The 25,184-nt window shown below is 38.5% G+C and overlaps 1 protein-coding gene across 4 annotated transcripts in view; it reads right to left on the bottom strand.

Annotated features, from left to right (window-relative positions):
• Nucleotides 1-24,975, bottom strand: part of LOC110459442 (SAM and SH3 domain-containing protein 1-like) — a 115,868-nt gene extending 90,893 nt beyond the window's left edge. For all 4 annotated transcript variants that reach the window (XM_021511696.1, XM_021511697.1, XM_021511699.1 and 1 more), the window contains exons 1-2: nucleotides 24,432-24,975; nucleotides 18,293-18,436 (exon numbers count right to left, since the gene is read on the bottom strand). In XM_021511696.1, coding sequence (XP_021367371.1) covers nucleotides 18,293-18,436; nucleotides 24,432-24,866 — 579 coding nt within the window. In that variant the 5' untranslated portion in view covers nucleotides 24,867-24,975. The remainder of the gene's footprint in view (nucleotides 1-18,292; nucleotides 18,437-24,431) is intronic.
• Nucleotides 24,976-25,184: the final 209 nt, after the last annotated feature.

The following is a 25,184-nucleotide window of genomic DNA, read 5'->3' as shown; positions in this document are numbered from 1 at the left end:
TTATTACACCTCTACTTTATTTACTCTATATAAAAGTAATTGGTTAAATCGAATATATCCCCACTTTTGCCTGAGTGTGTTTTAGTCCTGTGTGTTAGTCTGTGAACTAAAACACACCTACACTCGGGTGTTTCCGCCGAGCCAATCAGGCGAGAGGTGGGCGGAGCTTGTTACCGAACTCGGCAGTGACGCGCGAGGTGGGCGGAGCTTGCTGCCGAACTCGTAAGCATTTGGCTCCATTGCCATCAAAAGGGTATTTGGGACGTGAAGCTATACAGCTTATGGTTTACAAATATTTTCTAGTTAAAACTATCTCTCCAGTGTGTATCGGTATAATAAAACGGTTAAAGTATGGGGTTGAGGCATATATAGCAAGTTTCTGGTGTCCCTTGACCATGCCTATTTCCCTCGGCTTCGCCTCGGGAAATAGACCTGGTCTCGGGACACCAGAAACTTGCTATATCCATCAACCCCATACTCTAACTGTATAATAACTAACAGCTATAACATTGAACACTGACTCTGTATAACTAACAGCTTTAACCTTGAACACTGACTCTGTATAACTAATAGCTATAACCTTGAACACTGACTCTGTATAACTAACAGCTATACCTTTGAACACTGGCTCTGTATAATTTACACACACATACAGGTAACATATCATGACCTCTGACATATACAATTCCGAGATATTTGGAAATCTCTGCCAACTTTTCTAATGAATGAGCCAACAGGAGTGTATTATGATAAGAAGGTTACAGTGCTAAATAACATTTGTTCTGGTGCCATATATAAACATCACCAACTTTGCCAAGTCACAGATCGCATACAGTACACTGAGATCAAGCAGAGGACCTGTGTGAGCCTAAGTGACAATACTATAAAATCCTCATATCTACATCCTTATATACAGGTGACTGTACAGTCCTTATGTCTAGGGATTTACAGGGTTATTTTACAGACCTTATATAAGGACAGTTCAGTAACCCTAGATGTAAGGTCTGTATAGCAACCCTGGATATTGGTCTGTACAGTAACCCTGGATATAAGGTCTGTATAGCAACCCTGGATATAGGTCTGTACAGTAACCCTGGATATAAGGTCTGTATAGCAACCCTGGATATAAGGTCTGTACAGCAACCCTGGATATAAGGTCTGTATAGCAACCCTTGATATAGGTCAGTATAGAAAGCCTTGAAATAGGTCTGCACAAAATTACCCTGGATAAAGGTCTGTATAGCAACCCTTGATATAGGTCTGTACAGTCACTTTGGATAAAGGTCTGTATAGCAACCATGGATATAAGATATGTATAGCAACGATGGATATAAGATATGTATAGCAACGATGGATATAAGATCTGTATAGCAACCCTGGATATCAGTCTGTACAGTTACCCTGGACATAGGTCTGTATAGAAACCCTTGATATAGGTCTGTATAGCAACCCTTGATATGGATCTGTACAGTTACCCTGGACATAGGTCTGTATAGAAACCCTGGACATAGGTCTGTATAGAAACCCTGGATATAGGTCTGTATAGAAACCCTGGATATAGGTCTTTATAGAAACCCTTAATATAGGTCTGTATAGCAACCCTTGATATAGGACTGTACAGTTACTCTGGATAAAGGTCTGTATAGCAACCCTGGATATCAGTCTGTACAGTTATCCTGGATATAGGTCTGGAAAGCAACCCTGGATATAGGTCTGTACAGTAACCCTGGTTATAGGTCTGTACAGTAACCCTGGATATATATGATCTGTATAGTAACCCTGGATATAGGTCTGTACAGTAACCCTGGATAAAGGTCTGCATAGAAACCCTTAATATAGGTCTGTATAGCAACCCTTGATATAGGACTGTACAGTTACTCTGGATAAAGGTCTGTATAGCAACCCTGGATATCAGTCTGTATAGTAACCCTGGATATAGGTATGTACAGTAACCCTGGATATAGATCTGTACAGTAACCCTGGATATATATCTGTACAGTAACCCTGGATATAGATCTGTATAGCAACCCTTGATAAAAGTATGTACAGTAACCCTGGATATAGGTCTGTAAAGCAACCCTGGATATAGGTCTGTACAGTAACCCTGGATATAGGTCTGTGTAGTAACCCTGGATATAGGTCCGTACAGTAACCCTGGATATAGATCTATATAGGAACCCTTGATAAAAGTATGTACAGTAACCCTGGATATAGGTCTGTAAAGCAACCCTGGATATAGATCTGTATAGTAACCCTGGATATAGGTCTGTATAGAAACCCTGGACATAGGTCTGTATAGCAACCCTTGATAAAAGTATGTACAGTAACCTTGGATATAGGTCTGTAAAGCAACCCTGGATATAGGTCTGTACAGTAACCCTGGTTATAGGTCTGTACAGTAACCCTGGATATATACGATCTGTATAGTAACCCTTGATATAGATATGTACAGTAACCCTGGATATAGATCTGTACCGTAACCCTGGATATAGGTATGTACAGTAACCCTGGATAAATATGATTTGTATAGTAACCCAGGATATATATGATCTGTACAGTAACCCTGGATATATATGATCTGTATAGTAACCCTGGATATAGGGTCTGTTATCTAAGGTTATTGTACAGACCTTATATATATAGGGTAACTACACTTATACAGTTATCAATATTCTATTGCTGGAATCTGAATATTTAGGTCCAGGCTGGTATAACGATGGTCAAGCTCTAGGTTATCTACAATCCATGCTTAAAATGACTGGACAGTGAATGGCTGGATATTTTTAATCTTAGAAAATGTCTGTATGAATGTACCCCTTCCATTGCAAATGTAACGTCACTGCCTGACAATTCCTATATATTATAGTAATAAAATTGCCCTTGACCTTGGAACCTTGAGGTATTCTCAAACTTTGTAATTGTATAAAGTTTGATAAAAATGCACAAAGAAAAAGTTGTTAGCAATGACACTGAACTGACTTACAAAATTCTATAAATAATACTGGTGACCTTGGCCTTTGTCCTGAATCTTAAAATACAAATTCATTCAAGATTTTCCTATATTTGAGCTATATATTAAGATTTAAGAAAAATCCCTATAGCACTGACACCTAATTATCAGGATGGGACAGACAGGTGAAACAAGGGTAACACTCCATAAAATGGCCAGAGCATAAACAGGAACATCTGTCCCAAAAAACACTGGCAGAATGGATCAGTGCTGGCTGTATAACAAGGCTTGACAGAACACCAGCTTGTGATACCTTAGAAGACTGCCAACACAGCATCAGTTAACACAGTGTGGAGATATGAACAGTACTCCTCAGCAGACTGTCACCACACACATTTGATCCAGGTCCAACTCCTCTGTACAGCTGGCTGTAGATAGATGGTATTACATAAATCATAAGTGTGAGACATGCACATCAAGGAATGCGGGAGCCCAGTACATTGTAATCAAGCCTTTCATCATCTCTGTACTCCAGTGGTGGGGTGCATGCTCAGATACTATTTCAGTGACAAAATCATAACTAAAACACATATAAAACACAGATTAGAATATCTCATATCACAACTTATTGAAAACATCACTTGCAACTGAAAGTTTATAAAGAATCAGTTTCTTAAATGGAAATGTAATAAGAAAGATTAACAGGGAGACAGGATGGTTCTGTCACCAGAACCATCCTGTCGGGAAGGAACCTTGGTCTCTGTACTCCAGTGGTGGGGTGCATGCTCAGATACTATTTCAGTGACAAAATCATAACTAAAACACATATAAAACACAGATTAGAATATCTCATATCACAACTTATTGAAAACATCACTTGCAACTGAAAGTTTATAAAGAATCAGTTTCTTAAATGTAAATGTAATAAGAAAGATTAACAGGGAGACAGGATGGTTCTGTCACAAGACCAAGGTTCCTTCCCGACAGGATGGTTCTGTCAATAGACCAAAGTTCCTTCGCGACAGGATGGTTCTTTCACCAGACCAAGGTTCCTTCGCGACAGGATGGGTCTGTCACCAGACCAAGGTTCCTTCCCGACAGGATGGTTCTGTCACTAGACCAAAGTTCCTTCGCGACAGGATGGTTCTGTCACCAGACCAAGGTTCCTTCGCGACAGGATGGTTCTGTCACTAGACCAAGTTTCCTTCGCGACAGGATGGTTCTGTCACCAGACCAAGGTTCCTTCGCGACAGGATCGTTCTGTCACCAAACCAAGGTTACTTCGCGACAGGATGGTTCTGTCACTAGACCAAAGTTCCTTCGCGACTGGATGGCTCTGTCACCAGACCAAGGTTACTGGCGACAGGGTGGTTCTGTCACCAAACCAAGGTTACTTCGCGACAGGATGGTTCTGTCACTGGACCAAAGTTCCTTCGCGACTGGATGGCTCTGTCACCAGACCAAGGTTACTGGTGACAGGGTGGTTCTGTCACCAAACCGAGGGTACTCGCGACAGGATGGTTCTGTCACTAGCCCAAAGTTCCTTCGCGACTGGATGGCTCTGTCACCAGACCAAGGTTACTGGCGACAGGGTTGTTCTGTCACCAAACCAAGGTTACTGGCGACAGGATGGTTCTGTCACCAAACCAAGGTTACTTCGCGACAAGATGGTTCTGTCACTAGACCAAAGTTCCTTCGCGACTGGATGGCTCTGTCACCAGACCAAGGTTACTGGCGACAGGGTTGTTCTGTCACCAAACCAAGGTTACTCGCGCCAGGATGGTTCTGTCACCAGACCAAGGGTCCTTCGCGACAGGATCGTTCTGTCACCAAACCAAGGTTACTCGCGACAGAATGGTTCTGTCACCAGACCAAGGTTACTCATGGCGACAGGATGGTTATGTCACCAAACCAAGGTTACTTGTGACAGGATGGTTCTGTCACTAAACCAAGGTTACTCGCGACAGGATGGTTCTGTCACTAGACCAAGGTTACTCGCGACACAGTCATACATATACTTCACTCCATAAAATACTACTAAACATATTAAAAGTATTCAAATTAGTTAGACTATTTTGTTAAGGCCTACACAAGGTGAATTTAAGAAATGATCCTGTTTATTGCTGACTATAAGTTTCGATATCTACAAGGGTGTATAATTCCACTAGCTCAATGCCCGGGGCTGGTTGAATGAAGCTGGGCTAGTGAAACATTCAATATTTACAATGAAAATATATAGGTCTGTCTAATAGAAATGCTCGTAATTTCCCCCATTATGATCATCATTTAAGGAGAAAATAAACTGTTTCACAACTGAACTCTGTTTTTATTTCATATTTAAATAAAAAAAACTTGCAGATACTATCCTGCAAAGCTGAATTGTGTGAAACCAGGACCTGACTTGTGCAGTACCAAAGGTAGCGCTGCGGAACATTTTCACTTGTCAATTCTTGTGGTATGAAATAATTGAATTTTCATACAGCCTTGCCTGCCTAGCATTGCTGTATACACGGAGACCTGCGGATTGTATCAGAAGTGGGTACCCGGAGGAATAGACAGTATCGGAGACGCCTGCAGTTTCTGGAATACATTTGGGTCCCTCACATGACTACAAAACTCTAGTCACTTTAATATGCTATCACCTCCTTCATACATATTTTTATTTTCTAAAATGAAAACGAATTGCAGACTATTGATTTTTTAGATTTTTTTTGTGAGAATGATGAATTTTCAATTTCTTGCCGCATTAACAATATAGCCCACAAGTTCAGGAGATGTCACTCCTAGTTTAGACTGTGTTATCACTGTAGACTACGTTATCACTGTAGACTGTGTTATCACTATATACTTGCATGTTACAGAAAACAATGCACATGGCACATTGGCTATGCATGCCCTGAATGCATGCATCTCCATTTTATCTGGCTGGCCTTAGAGATACTTCTAGTCTATTTCAATCAGTGGCTAAGAACTGATATCTATTCCCTTTGGCACACTTATACAAACACACAATCTCAAAAGTAGTATAAATCATTCACTGGTTTTTTATGTGAAAAATTATACTGATTTGCACACAAAATTTTGCATTATGTATTTTCACAAGGTCTTGAATCATCAATTTGTAAATAGCAGACACAATTTGTCTGTAAACCGGAGTCTTGTATTCAGCTGACTGAAAACACATGCAAACTGTGAGATTGGCAAAGGAACCAAATGTGAATAATTCCTATCGTAGTTTCCCCAATGGAAACTATTTGCATTTATATTATATTTTTAAAATATCGCGAATAAAAACACAAAAGTGAAATGTATTGGGCTGCTGCATGAAAATAAAAACTTTGGAAGTTTCTAGAAAGTATATGTACACAGAGATTCTTTAACAAATCACTATTTCTAATTTCATAATTTGTCACACTTTGTATAGTACTAACAAACCAAGTCGTCCCCCCCCCCCCCCCCCCAAATAAAAATAGGTCATGAGGGCCTATACATTGCTATACGCAAGGGGACACTAAGGACAGGAGTGTTAGCTGTGGACTATGTATGAGAACGGACACAATTTGTCTAATTAAAACACTCACTTTGTTACAGCTACACCAATTATAAGTCACACACACCCTCTTAAATTTCTTTGATCTGAAAAATGTATAATTGAAATGGTTGTGCCATAGGGGCAGCCCAGTAAGTGAGTGGAGGGATCCTGTTATTATCGTACCTGATTAGACAGATAACTGTACACCCTGAATCAACACCAGTCTTATCTCCTACATCACCTGTGAGACTTCTCTAAATCGCTGACTGTGACCCAAGGTCACAGGTGGATGTGCCTCGTTGAGCACAAGGTTACACTAGAGCAATTTCGTAGGCTTTGCTAGATCGGAATTCCAATATAAGCACATGGCCCCCCCATAACTCACCAACATAAATGTAGTCCACATATCTCAATGTGGAGAAAATGTAAATCAGCCTGACAGCAACGCTCTGTAGCAGACAGTCACAATATACAGTATTATTAATGCTGAAAATGATGGAAATTCTTATTATTGCAAGCTTTCATTTCTGCTGAAAGTTTTATTTAACACCTTCTGTACGGATAAGCTATACAAAACAAACACCCTTTAGCACCAATATGAGAATTAGTACACCGATATGTCCTGTCGTTGTCACCCTTTAGCACCAATATGAGAATTAGTACACCGATATGTCCTGTCGTTGTCATCTGCTGTCTTACGTACTATACACTATTATGTAGAATGTTCTGTACAATGCTGTATCATTTAAGTGTTATAAAGTACAATTGTTACCACAATACTACAATTAACTGTGCATAAAGGAAAGCTCATTATTTATCAAATTTACAACATGTGCATAATGACACATAATTACATAGATTCCAATTTGCATTTTTTCTTTTCTAATTGTACAAAACTCAAGTCCCAAAGAACGCCTTATTCAAAAGGGCTATTTTTTTGTAAATATGGTTTCTTTTTCAATCGTTAGAAACCTGATAACATTGATATATTTGTCAGGTCTGTCTATATGTTCTGAGGATGTAAGGTCTGTAGGATCTGTGTAGTGTTCTGAGGGATGTCAGGTCTGTAGGATCTGTGTAGTGTTCTGAGGTATGTAAGGTCTGTAGGATCTGTGTAGTGTTCTGAGGGATGTAAGGTCTGTAGGATCTGTGTAGTGGTCTGAGGGATGTCAGGTCTGTAGGATCTGTGTAGTGTTCTGAGGGATGTAAGGTCTGTAGGATCTGTGTAGTGATCTGTGGGATGTACAGTCTGTACGATCTGTGTAGTGTTCTGAGGGATGTAAGGGCTGTAGGATCTGTGTAGTGTTCTGAGGGATGTCAGGTATGTAGGATCTGTGTAGTGATCTGAGGGATGTAAGTCCTGTAGGATCTGTGTAGTGTTCTGAGGGATGTAAGGGCTGTAGGATCTGTGTAGTGATCTGAGGGATGGAAGGTCTGTAGGATCTGTGTAGTGATCTGTGGGATGTACAGTCTGTACGATCTGTGTAGTGTTCTGAGGGATGTAAGGTCTGTAGTATCTGTGTAGTGATCTGAGGGATGTATGGTCTGTAGGATCAGTGTAGTGATCTGAGGGATGTAGGGTCTGTAGGATCTGTGTAGTGATCTGAGGTATGTAAGGTCTGTAGGATTTGTGTAGTGTTCTGAGGGATGTAAGGTCTATAGGATCTGTGTAGTGATCTGAGGGATGTACGGTCTGTAGTGTCTGTGTAGTGATCTGAGGGATGTAAGGTCTGTAGGATCTGAGTAGTGATCTGAGGGATGAAAGGTCTGTAGGATCTGTGTAGTGATCTGAGGGGTGTAAGGTCTGTAGGATCTGTGTAGTGTTCCGAGGGATGTCAGGTCTGTAGGATCTGTGTATTGATCTGAGGTATGTAAGGTCTGTAGGATTTGTGTAGTGTTCTGAGGGATGTAAGGTCTTTATGATCTGTGTAGTGATCTGAGGGATGTAAGGGCTGTAGGATCTGTGTAGTGATCTGAGGGATGTAAGGTCTGTAGTATCTGTGTAGTGATCTGAGGGATGTAAGGTCTGTAGGATCAGTGTAGTGATCTGAGGGATGTAAGGTCTGTAGGATCTGTGTAGTGATCTGAGGGATATAAGGTCTGTAGGATCTGTGTAGAGCTACAAGGGTTGTAATATAAGGTCACATTATATATCACCTTCAGCACACATCATATCTCCTATCGTACACCACAACATATCACCTGGCTACAAATATAGCATAATCATCATGACAATTAGCTGAAAATTAATATGTGATATCTTTATCTCACTTTCGTTTCTCCTTTAACAACATTGAATGGAATTTTGTAAGGTTGGTAATTCTAGATAATGGGGCAAATGTAGGACTCCTGCCTCCTGTGTGTGACAAGTTTAACCCGAGTTACCTGTGTGTGGTAGTTCCAGCAGGAATGTGCATAGTAATGTCTATAATACAGAAGTGTACTGGATTATATAATCCCATTGACTTACTGACACAACATAAGAAATGCATACCTTGGGCCAACATTCTGCAGCATATATTTATATACTTATAGTATCTGACTTTTGCTTTTGAATATATTTCATGCTTGGCCATGAATGCTACATGTATATCATACCCATGACTTGTGGAATAGTTCACATATATCCCATCTTACACTTAAAAGTGTTAAGAGTTACAAATATATTCCACTTTACACAATATACCAGTTCATAGTGTAGAGTTTAAGGTATATTCTACCTTACATTACAAATGATAATAACTGTATGTGACTTATTATGAATTATCTCCCTTAATGCTATATACTACCTTCCACATTTTATGTTATCAATACATGTCTTCCTGTGAATCTGTCAAACAAAACATAAATTTATCAATAACATCCGAGCCAACAAGAGTGATAAGTATAATTTATCAATAACATCCGGGCCAACAAGAGTGATAAGTATAATTTATCAATAACATCCAGGCCAACAAGAGTATTAAGTATAATTTATCAATAACATCCGGGCCAACAGGAGTGATAAGTATAATTTATCAATAACATCCAGGCCAACAAGAGTGTTAAGTATAATTTATCAATAACATCCAGGCCAACAAGAGTGTTAAGTATAATTTATCAATAACATCCAGGCCAACAAGAGTGTTAAGTATAATTTATCAATAACATCCGGGCCGACAAGAGTGATAAGTATAATTTATCAATAACATCCGAGCCAACAAGAGTGTTAAGTATAATTTATCAATAACATCCAGGCCAACAAGAGTGTTAAGTATAATTTATCAATAACATCCGGGCCAACAAGAGTGATAAGTTTAATTTATCAATAACATCTGGGCCAACAAGAGTGATAAGTATAATTTATCAATAACATCCAGGCCAACAAGAGCGATAAGTATAATTTATCAATAACATCCGGGCCAACAAGAGTGTCAAGTATAATTTATCAATAACATCCGGGCCAACAAGAGTGTCAAGTATAATTTATCAATAACATCCGGGCCAACAAGAGTGATAAGTATAAGTTGTAACAAGAGGCCTGTGGGCCTTAACGGTCACCTGATATATTTATACAGAGAGTTGATTTTTGTTTTTAACATGAACAGAAATATTATTCAAAGTGACAATAAAACCACCTTATTCAATATCTAGCATGCAGATTTAAGAGTGAAAAGTATTTGAAACTAGCACCTCTGATTCTAAGCAAGGAAAATGACGAAAATTTAGCACACAGACTCCATTGGGCCCCACCCTACAGCCCTTGGGGGTAGGGATGGCTCAAAATTTTCAAAGTATCAAACTGTCAACTTAGGGTTATAATTCCAATCAAGTTATCAACATGTAATATTCAAAGTATCATTCACAATTTTAGTAAAGCACCTAAGACCCTTCCATCTCTGAAGAGTATTTGATTCTACCATATCTGGGTCTTGAGAAGAAGATTTTTGAAATTTCAGTCAATTCAACTCTTTTTGGCCCCACCCATCAGCCTGGGGGGTCAGTCAGGGCTCATATGTGCATACCATCAAACTGCTATCCAATACTGATAATGCTAACTCAAATTGAATTACTTCCAATGGCAATTAAACAAATGTTAGTCCAAAATGTGATTTCCCTATATAATTTATAGTAAAGTTTACCCCCTCCTCAGGGGGAAACATGAGACCCCAGCGTCAAGAAATTCACAATTTTAGTAAAGCACCTTAAGACCCTTCCATCTATGAAGAGTATTTGATTCTACCATATCTGGATCTTGAGAAGAAGTTTTTGAAATTTTAGTCAATTGCACCCTTTTTGGCCCCGCCCCTCAGGCCCCTGGGGGCTGGGGACCATACAATTCACAATTTTAGTTGACCTTTGGCCATGGAAGATTTCTGCAAAAATTACATTGAAATTGGTTCAGGGGTTTTGGAGAAGAAGTCGAAAATGTAAATTGTTTACGGACACACGACGGACGACGGACGACAGACGCCGCCGGGCAAAAGGCGATCGCAATAGGTCACTTGAGACTTTGTCTCAGGTAACCTAAAAATTTGTTTTCTACCACAATAGGTGGGTGTTATTCAACTCCCAAGGCATCAATAAATCATTACAACTGTTGTATAACATATTGTTTATACCACATGTACAACAGTCCTAACATGACCTACCAGTAGAGTAGGGTACCAGCAACTAATATATACCCGACACCTCATGATAGCTTATGATACATGTACAACAGTCTTAACATGACCTACCAGTAGAGTAGGGTACCAACGACTAATATATACCCTACACCTCATGATAGCTTATGATACATGTATGATAGTCCTAACATGACCTACCAGTAGAGTAGGGTACCAACAACTAATATATACCCTACACCTCATGATAGCTTATGATACATGTACAACAGTCCTAACATGACCTACCAGTAGAGTAGGGTACCAACAACTAATATATACCCTACACCTCATGATAGCTTATGATACATGTACAACAGTCCTAACATGACCTACCAGTAGAGTAGGGTACCAACAACTAATATATACCCTACACCTCATGATAGCTTATGATACATGTACAACAGTCCTAACATGACCTACCAGTAGAGTAGGGTACCAACAACTAATATATACCCTACACCTCATGATAGCTTATGATACATGTACAACAGTCCTAACATGACCTACCAGTAGAGTAGGGTACCAACAACTAATATATACCCTACACCTCATGATAGCTTATGATACATGTACAACAGTCCTAACATGACCTACCAGTAGAGTAGGGTACCAACAACTAATATATACCCTACACCTCATGATAGCTTATGATACATGTACAACAGTCCTAACATGACCTACCAGTAGAGTAGGGTACCAACAACTAATATATACCCTACACCTCATGATAGCTTATGATACATGTACAACAGTCCTAACATGACCTACCAGTAGAGTAGGGTACCAACAACTAATATATACCCTACACCTCATGATAGCTTATGATACATGTACAACAGTCCTAACATGACCTACCAGTAGAGTAGGGTACCAACAACTAATATATACCCTACACCTCATGATAGCTTATGATACATGTACAACAGTCCTAACATGACCTACCAGTAGAGTAGGGTACCAACAACTAATATATACCCTACACCTCATGATAGCTTATGATACATGTACAACAGTCCTAACATGACCTACCAGTAGAGTAGGGTACCAACAACTAATATATACCCTACACCTCATGATAGCTTATGATACATGTACAACAGTCCTAACATGACCTACCAGTAGAGTAGGGTACCAACAACTAATATATACCCTACACCTCATGATAGCTTATGATACATGTACAACAGTCCTAACATGACCTACCAGTAGAGTAGGGTACCAACAACTAATATATACCCTACACCTCATGATAGCTTATGATACATGTACAACAGTCCTAACATGACCTACCAGTAGAGTAGGGTACCAACAACTAATATATACCCTACACCTCATGATAGCTTATGATACATGTACAACAGTCCTAACATGACCTACCAGTAGAGTAGGGTACCAACAACTAATATATACCCTACACCTCATGATAGCTTATGATACATGTACAACAGTCCTAACATGACCTACCAGTAGAGTAGGGTACCAACAACTAATATATACCCTACACCTCATGATAGCTTATGATACATGTACAACAGTCCTAACATGACCTACCAGTAGAGTAGGGTACCAACAACTAATATATACCCTACACCTCATGATAGCTTATGATACATGTACAACAGTCCTAACATGACCTACCAGTAGAGTAGGGTACCAACAACTAATATATACCCTACACCTCATGATAGCTTATGATACATGTACAACAGTCCTAACATGACCTACCAGTAGAGTAGGGTACCAACAACTAATATATACCCTACACCTCATGATAGCTTATGATACATGTACAACAGTCCTAACATGACCTACCAGTAGAGTAGGGTACCAACAACTAATATATACCCTACACCTCATGATAGCTTATGATACATGTACAACAGTCCTAACATGACCTACCAGTAGAGTAGGGTACCAACAACTAATATATACCCTACACCTCATGATAGCTTATGATACATGTACAACAGTCCTAACATGACCTACCAGTAGAGTAGGGTACCAACAACTAATATATACCCTACACCTCATGATAGCTTATGGTACATGTACAACAGTCCTAAAATGACCTACCAGTAGAGTAGGGTACCAATGACTAATATATACCCTACACCTCATGATAGCTTATGATACATGTACATCAGTCCTCATAGTTATTTTGTACAACAATAAAATGCAACATATGTCTGAAAGTATATATCCTTTTCTGACAAATATCCCTTTCTGACCTTTACAGGGTTTAATACCCTGAGTGACCTTTGGAGAAGTATCACCAGGCTAAGTATTTACGTGTATATAAGAAGATTTGGATCAAATGCTGCCAAGAAACAACATCAGCATATTTATAGAGAACAGAGAAAATCAATTGTCCTTTATACACTAAATAGTGTGCCTTGGTGGAGGGGTGCCGTCAATAATTGATACACACAACTAAGTACCAGGTAGTCGTACAAAGTGCTACACTGCTGCTATTACTGTCTCCAACATATGGCAATTTTTATGCAAAGCCCTTCATAATATTCCTCCTAGTTAATTCCCCATGTATATCATACCCACCCAGAGATCCATCGAGATGTAACCCACAATATATTTCATAGAGGCCATGAAGAAAAAATTCCACATAAAGAATTCAGGTATTGATCTATCCGTCAGGGTATTTAATTTTCCCCATCATTAAACTTGATGAATCGATAGATTTAAGTTACAAGAGTCTGGCACGAGGAGACAGCCCCCCCACCAATGGCCAGAGTAATGCTACACAGCTGTGTCCTTTATATCTGCTTGCCTTGGTTCAAACTTGGAAAAGCCACACCAACATACCATGAAATAAGAATTTCTGGGGTTTTTTTTCTTCCTGGAACAAATTGGGCAATGGAAATAGGAGATGGAAACCAAATCAATGGACAATTGGATAAAATGGGTATCTGCTAGAGCCTGTAGGACAGGATCAGGTTTTATTTGGCCCCTGTCGGCTGATGGGGTCAGCGTGACACATGGTCAATTAGGGACAAACCCAGACAAACTGCAGTATAGGGTTTCACTCACAAATCAATGCATTACTGCAGCACAAGTGTCTCCAACTCATAGTGATCAATTCCTATAGTGGTCAATTTATCTTCTGTACCCTTCAGGACCAATAATCTAACGAAGAACAAGTGTCCTTAGGCTACCAGTCTGAGTAGGACTCTGGAGCAGGCACCAGTACATCACACCCGTCTGGCTATACACAGATTTATATCTTACCGATGTTCATACATCTACTCCAAAACGTGTAGTGTAGTCAAAATATGATGGAAGCAAACTGATTTTTTTCAATTATCACAAGGGAGCAGTCTAACTTCTAAATCATCCAGAGAGCAGTCTCATCTCTAAATCATCATACGGCAACACTCTCACCTCTAAATCATCATACGGCAACACTCTCATCTCTATTTCATCATTAGGCAACACTCTCATCTCTAAATCATCATATGGCAACACTCTCATCTCTCAATCATCATACGTCAACACTCTCATCTCTCAATCATCATACAGCAACACTCTCATCTCTATCTCATCATACGTCAACACTCTCATCTCTAAATCATCATACAGCAACACTCTCATCTCTAAATCATCATACGGCAACACTCTCATCTCTAAATCATCATACGGCAACACTCTCATCTCTAAATCATCATACGGCAACACTCTCATCTCTAAATCATCATACGGCAACACTCTCATCTCTAAATCATCATACGGCAACACTCTCATCTCTAAATCATCATACGGCAACACTCTCATCTCTAAATCATCATACGGCAACACTCTCATCTCTAAATCATCATACGGCAACACTCTCATCTCTAAATCATCATACGGCAACACTCTCATCTCTAAATCATCATACGGCAACACTCTCATCTCTAAATCATCATACGGCAACACTCTCATCTCTAAATCATCATACGGCAACACTCTCATCTCTAAATCATCATACGGCAACACTCTCATCTCTAAATCATCATACGGCAACACTCTCATCTCTAAATCATCATACGGCAACACTCTCATCTCTAAATCATCATACGGCAACACTCTCATCTCTAAATCATCATACGGCAACACTCTCATCTCTAAATCATCATACGGCAACACTCTCATCTCTAAATCATCATACGGCAACACTCTCATCTCTAAATCATCATACGGCAACACTCTCATCTCTAAATCATCATACGGCAACACTCTCATCTCTAAATCATCATACGGCAACACTCTCATCTCTAAATCATCATACGGCAACACTCTCATCTCTAAATCATCATACGGCAACACTCTCATCTCTAAATCATCATACGGCAACACTCTCATCTCTAAATCATCATACGGCAACACTCTCATCTCTAAATCATCATACGGCAACACTCTCATCTCTAAATCATCATACGGCAACACTCTCATCTCTAAATCATCATACGGCAACACTCTCATCTCTAAATCATCATACGGCAACACTCTCATCTCTAAATCATCATACGGCAACACTCTCATCTCTAAATCATCATACGGCAACACTCTCATCTCTAAATCATCATACGGCAACACTCTCATCTCTAAATCATCATACGGCAACACTCTCATCTCTAAATCATCATACGGCAACACTCTCATCTCTAAATCATCATACGGCAACACTCTCATCTCTAAATCATCATACGGCAACACTCTCATCTCTAAATCATCATACGGCAACACTCTCATCTCTAAATCATCATACGGCAACACTCTCATCTCTAAATCATCATACGGCAACACTCTCATCTCTAAATCATCATACGGCAACACTCTCATCTCTAAATCATCATACGGCAACACTCTCATCTCTAAATCATCATACGGCAACACTCTCATCTCTAAATCATCATACGGCAACACTCTCATCTCTAAATCATCATACGGCAACACTCTCATCTCTAAATCATCATACGGCAACACTCTCATCTCTAAATCATCATACGGCAACACTCTCATCTCTAAATCATCATACGGCAACACTCTCATCTCTAAATCATCATACGGCAACACTCTCATCTCTAAATCATCATACGGCAACACTCTCATCTCTAAATCATCATACGGCAACACTCTCATCTCTAAATCATCATACGGCAACACTCTCATCTCTAAATCATCATACGGCAACACTCTCATCTCTAAATCATCATACGGCAACACTCTCATCTCTAAATCATCATACGGCAACACTCTCATCTCTAAATCATCATACGGCAACACTCTCATCTCTAAATCATCATACGGCAACACTCTCATCTCTAAATCATCATACGGCAACACTCTCATCTCTAAATCATCATACGGCAACACTCTCATCTCTAAATCATCATACGGCAACACTCTCATCTCTAAATCATCATACGGCAACACTCTCATCTCTAAATCATCATACGGCAACACTCTCATCTCTAAATCATCATACGGCAACACTCTCATCTCTAAATCATCATACGGCAACACTCTCATCTCTAAATCATCATACGGCAACACTCTCATCTCTAAATCATCATACGGCAACACTCTCATCTCTCAATCATCATACGGCAACACTCTCATCTCTCAATCATCATACGGCAACACTCTCATCTCTCAATCATCATTAGGCAACACTCTCATCTCTAAATCATCATACGGCAACACTCTCATCTCTAAATCATCATACGGCAACACTCCCATCTCTAAATCATCAAAATGGAGCAGTTTCATCTTTAAATCCTCATCACTTGGGTGTTTGTCCTTGAAATGCTAATTCTTTAGTTACTTAGAACATTTGAACTTGTTGCTATGTATGACCTTATTCAAGTGCACTTTTCGTTATAAATCTGACCTCAATATATCTAATCCCCAGCTTTAGCATCAGGTTTGTGCTCTGTTTTATTTAATTGAGGGTATGCAAAAAGTAAATTCTGATCATGATAAATGATCCAAAAACATAACAAGTACAGCTTTCCTGTTTTGTAGAAAAGGTACACAGGTAAATAAGTGCATCAAAGAGCATGTATTAATTGACACCGCACTGTACTTTACTGATTCCCCAGTGCGGTGGGGCCAGTCAGGTGGATATGGTGGACCGGTAGGGAGACAGGCAGACTGGGTCCTGATGCTGGGCTACACAACAACTGATACTGTCATCATCATTTACAGCTGTCAAACATCCACTTAAGATTATTTTGATTTTTCAATTTTATTTTCTGCCCGAAATGAAATTTTAATTAATGTGAAATTTTGATTGATTGAATTTTAATTTTGAATACACTACAGATTTTGTTTAACTATGAAACAAAAACCATTCCAACTGTACTGACTGTTAATTAAAAGTTATTAAAATGTAGAGGCTCTGACTGAACAGCAGAGATTTGAGTTACTCAATAGTTAATTTAGGCTTAAGCCTTTTTATGGTTTCTTATGAATGCTATATATATTTCACAAGTAACAGAATTATTTAATTTTTCACAAGTGCAAAGTATGAGCCAAAAAATATTGGCGTATTCTGTCCTATCACCAGGCTATGAGTGTAAGATGTATTCCATGGGAAAATCATTATTTGTTCTATTTACTACAAACTGACTTAAACGATGCACATGTTTCTGCATGGAAAAGTCTGAGTGTGGGAATTGATATAAACTTAGTGCCGTATTCTAATGACATATCAAACTTGACAAATAAGTCTGTAAACTATTTCAAGTGGACTACTCACCATAATTCTGAACAACCATGTATTTTACAATCAGTTTATCAGCATCTGAACAGATGATCTGAGACTTTGAATGCAGTGAATACAGTAAGTACCATTCTGATTGGTCAATACTAATTAATCAATGGTAGAGGTGGGAACTGATTTAACTCATTCACCACTGAAATTTCATAATGCAATCCAACCTTTGAATTGGAAGAGTTCAAATGTGTCTTCAGAGGTGAGTTAATAGTAGAGATGGAAATTTACTAAACAGAAGAGGTGGGGACTGATGATAAAGTAGAAATGGACATCAACTAAATAGAGGTGGGCATTCAATAGAAGAGGTGTAGACTCAATAACAGAGATGTATAGACTAGCTTCCTCAAATGAAATGTTGAGCTAAGTCCATATTAGAGGTAGAAACTTACTGAGTAGTAGTGGTGAGGGCCCTTGATTCGCCACATTGATAGTTCCTCCAAACACCGGTACACATCCTGGAGGCTTGAGCCTTTCAGCTGGTCAGTATACTTGACCGCTAAGGCAGCCAGACTGCTGTGACATGCTGAGTTGTCCTGGAAAACAAAAGTAAAATGCAATATTGTTTAAGTTTCATCCCAGTAATGAAAAGTTCCACAGAACTAATCTTTGTCAATTCAAGTTCCCTATAGCTTCAAATTCTCATTGCAAGCAAGATAATGGGAATGCTGGCAGCTTAATTATTGAATATATTCATACACACTTTAAACCAAATCTTGATCTAAAGGACTGTGTACGGTTTGGGCCTGTTTTGGCTCCCAAATGCATCAAAATTCAAAACCTTTAAATGAACTTTGAAATGACTGTTTCTTTAATTTTGAATACTTCCCAAATACTATTATGAAAATAATTATTTATATTTCTAATTAATGTTGCCATGGTAACAAGTTCAAATTTGAATAAATTAGAAAAAATTGAATATTCAGTGAATATTGTGATATTTTGCATAGTTTTCTCCTAGAAACTATAGAGCACATGCTTGAACAAACTTCATATCAAAGGATAATGTGTAGGCACCTGTAATACATCTGTAGGAGAAATATAAAGTTTGTTCAAGAGTGCGCTCTATGGTAGCTAAGAGAAAAAACTAGGTGAAAACCTGTCAAAATTGACTGAATAATCAAATTTCAATAATTTATGCAAATATGACCTGGTCACTATGGCAGCCAAAATTGAAAACAAAAATAAATGGTTACATAATAGTACTGGGGAAGTATTCAAAATTAAATAAACAGTCGTTTGAAAGTTCTATTGCAGATTTTTAATTTTGATGGATTTGGGGGCCATTTGTTCTACACATTCTTGTAAATATTGGATTTATGGACAAACAGGAAAATGAATACTGCAAAAGATTGAAAAACTGGCTTTACTCAATCAAATCCCCTCTAGTTGATCCAGTAATAGGTATACTATGAGGTAGGGGTGGCTTTGGTAATAACATACATATACACATGTACCGTAACAGAATATTAAAATTGACAATTTAGTGAATTTGTGGTCAAACTTGATATATATATACAGCAAAAACCACAACTATTATATATAAATTGCCAAACATATTGAACTATTGATAATATGTAAGTGGACACTAAACCATGTCACAATTAAATACTGTGAATATTTATCAGCATATAAACTGTATTAGGGTTATCACCTTACATACAGCTATATATACAGCTATATACAGCTACCTACAGCTACCTGTACATGGTACAGTAGACCTGTCACTGTTACCAGTGTGAAAAGTCAACAAAAGTCTCCACAAGTCAACTTCAAGTCAATACTCACAAACTGTCAATTTACATAGACCTGCTAACAGATGTACCTGTTGGTATTATAATTTGACAATGGGCCAGGACTTGTGGCACCAGAGGAGGGTAGACCTTGTGGGGTGTCCAACCCTACAGTACAGGGACACTTTGATGTAAGGATCACAGCGACATGTCACTGCCTTTATTTATCTCCCCTATAGCCTCACAGTTGGGAGACTGAGTCAACATTCTATTCCATATATCATCTTCTTTTTAATATCTACCCTCATAACAAATGAATATTCCGAGACACTGACAAACCCAGATCAGGTCTTTTGTGTAATGCTGAGAGAGAAAGAATGAGGCCAGCATTATTCCAGTATTCCCCACTGTGTATTACACAAACACAATTACAACTGGTCATAGACACAAAGTCTGCAGCAAATCAAAAATTTAAATCCACTTCCCATAGTCAAACATAAAAAATATTAAGATTCCAAATTTCAAATCTGTCAAATAATAATGACATGCACATTTCATTCCATGTCAGCTACAAATTGAACCACCACAAGAAAATGAAATTGGTGATCAATAAATCTGTATAATGTCCATTACAAAAGACATCTCTGTATGGACAATTAATGTTTCTTTTTTTACTTCTGTTGTCGTTGTAAGCTTATAGAGCTTTCAGAACTCATCAAGTTGACCATCCAACATTTTACTAGATTATTAGTCTGTAGTTACGGTAACGATGAACATGTGCCTGGTGTCTGGTACTGGTACAAACATATAAACACGCCTAGACCTGGCCAGCTCTCAGAGCTGTAAAACTGTACCTACACTATACCACTCCATTCATGTGCAGGCACCAGAGAACGGTATGAAATACAACAGTAATCTGAATGCAGAAATTAAACAACTATCCATTATTCCTGTACTTGCATGATGTTGAGTGAACCTTATTTTACCAGTTTTAGACAAACCATTTCGATCATTTCTAGGAGTGTTGGTTAGGTTTTGTTTACTGCGCAGAGTTTTGAAGTATACAAAATAGACATGTATGTTAATCAGTATCATATATATATTGCACAGTGAATGCAACACGAAACATTGATTGTGATATAATGGTCTTGAAATCTTTTTTTGACATGCATGTACACTGACATTGTCTAATTACAATTGCGGGTAATCAATTTGAACAGGCATACAAAAATATGAAATTTTACTGCAAGTAGAAACAAGCAAGAATTTGTATGCTTCCATTGATAATGGTGAAAACGGGTAACTTTTGATGAAAACACTGTGATGCTAGATAGATTGGTAATATATTACAGTACTAACTTTATATAATGTTAGACTTTACCCAGAAGAAGCAATGCTACTACTGAGCTATATACCTACATAACAGCATGGGGTGTCTCTCCCACACCAACACAAATTAATAGCCACACTACAAGTAAATTAAGATAAATACCACCAGCTTATTACATGTAAACAAAATGCAGTAATGCAGTAAATAGGTCTACAGATGGAGTGAGCTCCAGATGTGGTGGTTGTGGTGGTAGAAAGGCGAGGGGGAGGGGAGAGGGAGGGGGTAAGGGGGATGCTATCAAGGCGGATTCTAACAAGTTCATTAGCCCACAGTAATGGACTAGTTATAGCTGGTAACACCCATTCTGCAGACCAGTGAAATACAGCACCAACCATTAAAACACACTACACAGGCTCTACACTATAGGTACCAAAGTAAAACTCTAGCAAAGCATTACATTATTGCAATAATTCTCCAATTATATTGGTTCATTAATTACATTGTATCTGTGAGTATTTGAACCAGACCTATTTAACAAACATCACATGTTAACATATTGATGAAAGTGTACTGGGTTATCATCAGAAGCTTAGGCTCCATTCTGACTCGAAAATATGCCCTCGTTCTGACAGAAAGCCAAACTGTAAAGTTTGTGTATATTTCTATATAGTTGATCCACAAACAAGAATACAGAGCAAGCTAAGATATATAGGTTTCTTATCAATGATAAACACAGGAGTATATTATATAACAAGTTGACATGATGTCAGTGTATTGACTGGCGAAATGTGTTGTCCATCTCACCTATGTATACTACCTGTAAACCCCCACTACATGTACACCCTTACTGACCACTATCTGTATGTACACCCCTACTGACCACTACCTGTACACCCCCTACTGACCACTACCTGTACACCCCCTACTGACCACTAACGAACAGTCTCATACCTGTAGCACAGACAGTNGGGGGGAGAGTAGTTCACCAGGTACACAAAACTCAAGAACTACCTGTAGCTATTACACCCAGCATACAGAGACCCTTTACCAAAGGAACAGAGAAGGGCAAGTTTAACCCATGAAAGGTACACCCCTATACTCCCTGGAGGCTACCCGTAGTACACCCAGCAAAGAATCCACTCCACCTAAGTGGAATTAGTGTACAGGGGCTACCTGTATAGTACATCCATCATTCATAATCAGTCCCTCCCCTCCATTCATGGCTCTATGTTGTCGTATATATTTATCACTGGACACATGCCAGTATTGCACTACTATAGGACGAATATGGAAAGTAGATTAGGGAGACAACGGTATTTGGGACAGAGGCAGTGCAGGTTATATACAAGGAGGGGGGAGGGGGCTGTGTGTGTAATATGTTAACCGTAGTCCTTATTGGGTCTATCAATACACTGTATAAGTAAGTCAGAGGTAGGTAAGGTGGGTATACCCAGTACCTTACTGCTATCTTACACAGGTTATATACAAGAAGGTTGACAAGGAGGGGGAGGGGGCTGTGTGTGTAATATGTAAACCGTAGTCCTTATTGGGTCTATCAATACACTGTATAAGTAAGTCAGAGGTAGGTAAGGTGGGTATACCCAGTACCTTACTGCTATCTTACACAGGTTATCTGTAGCCAGTGAACACAAAATCCAAATCAAATACAAAATTTAGAGTTAACATCTTACAATAAACAGTAGGCTTTATATACATGTAATTATAACTGTGCTGGCTACCACACCTTAGCGAATGACTGTTTTACCTCTGACAGGTAATGTGTCGATAACAGATAGACATGCCGCTCCACTACCTGTAGTATACACCTGTAGCTGCCAACAATGGGCAGACGTCAGGAGGAGGACAAATTAAAGTGTTTAAAGGGTCGGTATCACTTACTACCTCCACACTTTGCCCTGTGAGACATATCCATTTATCATCAGAAGCCACCCACCTCACTCGTTCAATTGTTAATTCCTTATCATACGTTTAAATGTGATAGTGCTCCACCTGTCTCTAAAATGTTTCATACTTTTTATTGAATAAAAATACTGATAAGATGTACGTAAAACATCCAATAAAACTAAGGCAGATGTACACAACAGATCAATATCAGTTTAATAGTGTGTGACATCCACTAACATCATTTATTCGGCCATTTTTCTTAAATTTTAATCAATTTAACACCTGGACATAGTTTGAAGAAAAGTATGAATTAAGAGAAATATTTCGGCAATGTGGAATATAACAATGAGAAACCTTTCTGTTAGGTTAAAAATAGAACTTAAAATTGTAATGACTTTTATGATTCAATGGTGCAAGGCATGGACACCCAACAACAAAAGATTTCTCGCTGAAATGACAGTTAAATTTCTTACAATAATTGTGATCACTGAAATAATGGCTAACACTACCAGATCAGCGAGAAATTATAATATTCTTAAATAACATACTACATGAATGTAGTTTTTGTACCTCTTTGCAGTAATAACAAGTTATAAAATATTTGTAATTTTTATTTTTCTAACAGTAGTGGCAAATTTTTATCAAATTACAATAACCCTATACAGGTTTAGATAGTTTTTTGTCAGAAAATTAATGCACAATGATATATTTCTACAAGTCTACTGATCAATTTCTTTCTGGAAGAGATGAATATTTAACTGCACTTCATTAACTTATATCTAATTTTATTTTCTGTGTAAAGAATAATCAATATATCTATATTATATGTAGAACTAAACAGGAGCTTGTTTGGGGAAAATGATGTTTAGATTATTTTTTTGTAGTTATAAATATATTTACATAGATAGAAATCAATTTATTTTATTTAAATCCTGAGACTGTTTAATTGTAAGTCATAGCATTCATAATATAAATGTAACCACGTAAGTAAACACACCAGCACCCTATATGTGCTCCTGTCGATGACAAGTGTCTGTATATCACTGGCTGGCCAAACAAAGCAGTTAACATTCTCCTGCTATGATTTATGAACTCGACACAACAAACATGTTGTCTTAATGCTCCAGATTAAAACATAGCCAGACCCAGTCTACTTTGGGGTACATTCTCTTTAACTCCTAATGTAATTAACCAATTAATATTTTTTAAATCTAACAGTTAAACTTGACTACCTATATTATCAAGCATACACTGTCAGGAGCACCTGTGTAAACAAAACCCTGTGTAATCAGGAAAATTTGTGACAACATAAATATACCATCCTCTCCAATAGCACATACCTTGGACCTATACTTTTTATGTATCAGGGGGGGGGGCACAAGATTTGGTCCCCCAGCCCTGAAATAAGTCTCAAATGATTATAGCATATAGAAGATTGAGAAGGAACTGCTCTAATTAAAGCTAACATAAACACTTGTCAACATGTATGCTGCTGTAATATTAATACACTATACTGTCAAAGTGTGTGAGACTGTCGAGCTAAATAAGTCAGTTAGTAATTACCGGTTTGACGTAAGGAGGACACGCGAGGTCAATGCCATCCTTGACCAATTTGTCCCCGACATACTTCCTCAGCTGTTCCAGTGTTTTGTAGGGGACATCCTCTGCAGTCTTTGGGAGCCCTCGGCGGGAGGACGCACTTCTCGTCCCCAATTTAACACTCTTACTTTGTTCCGAACCATTCTTCACAACTTTTTGTTGAACATCTGTGTTTTCTAATGTAAAATAAACTGACGTGCCACCTTCTTCTCGGAGTCTGGTGACAGCCTGAAGTAAGATTTCTCTATGAACCCCGTTGTGAACCCCAATAGCATCAAGATCGGCTTCACCAATCTGTTTACACACTTCTAGCTCATCATAACCATTATCTAAAAACGCCTGCGTGTATAATTCCAACCTGACGGATTTTAACCAGTCCACTATGATATTATCCGACATCGTCAAGCATCATGGTGGTCCTATCCGTACCCTGAACTCCTAACACTTAGTCCGTCTCCTCACTATGGATCCTATCCGACAAGTGGAAGTAAGCCCACAACGTGATGCATTGAACACATTAGATTGCGCACGCACTTGAAATCGCAGTAGTCACTGACTCGGAGTACGGTGAAGGAAAATATCCGGATTACAATGTATCTCACCTAAACAAATATATGAACTATTCGCTGATATTACAGACTGATTTGTTTACCTCCTTATGATATTTCATACAGAAAGCAATTAGTGACCTTATTTGGAATTGTTTTATTACACGTG

Source organism: Mizuhopecten yessoensis, unplaced genomic scaffold (assembly GCF_002113885.1).
Source record: "Mizuhopecten yessoensis strain PY_sf001 unplaced genomic scaffold, ASM211388v2 scaffold10067, whole genome shotgun sequence".
NCBI classification, from domain to species: Eukaryota; Metazoa; Mollusca; class Bivalvia; order Pectinida; family Pectinidae; genus Mizuhopecten; species Mizuhopecten yessoensis.
The sequence above is the reverse complement of the archived record's forward strand: the minus strand, read 5'-3'. Positions and strand labels throughout refer to the sequence as shown.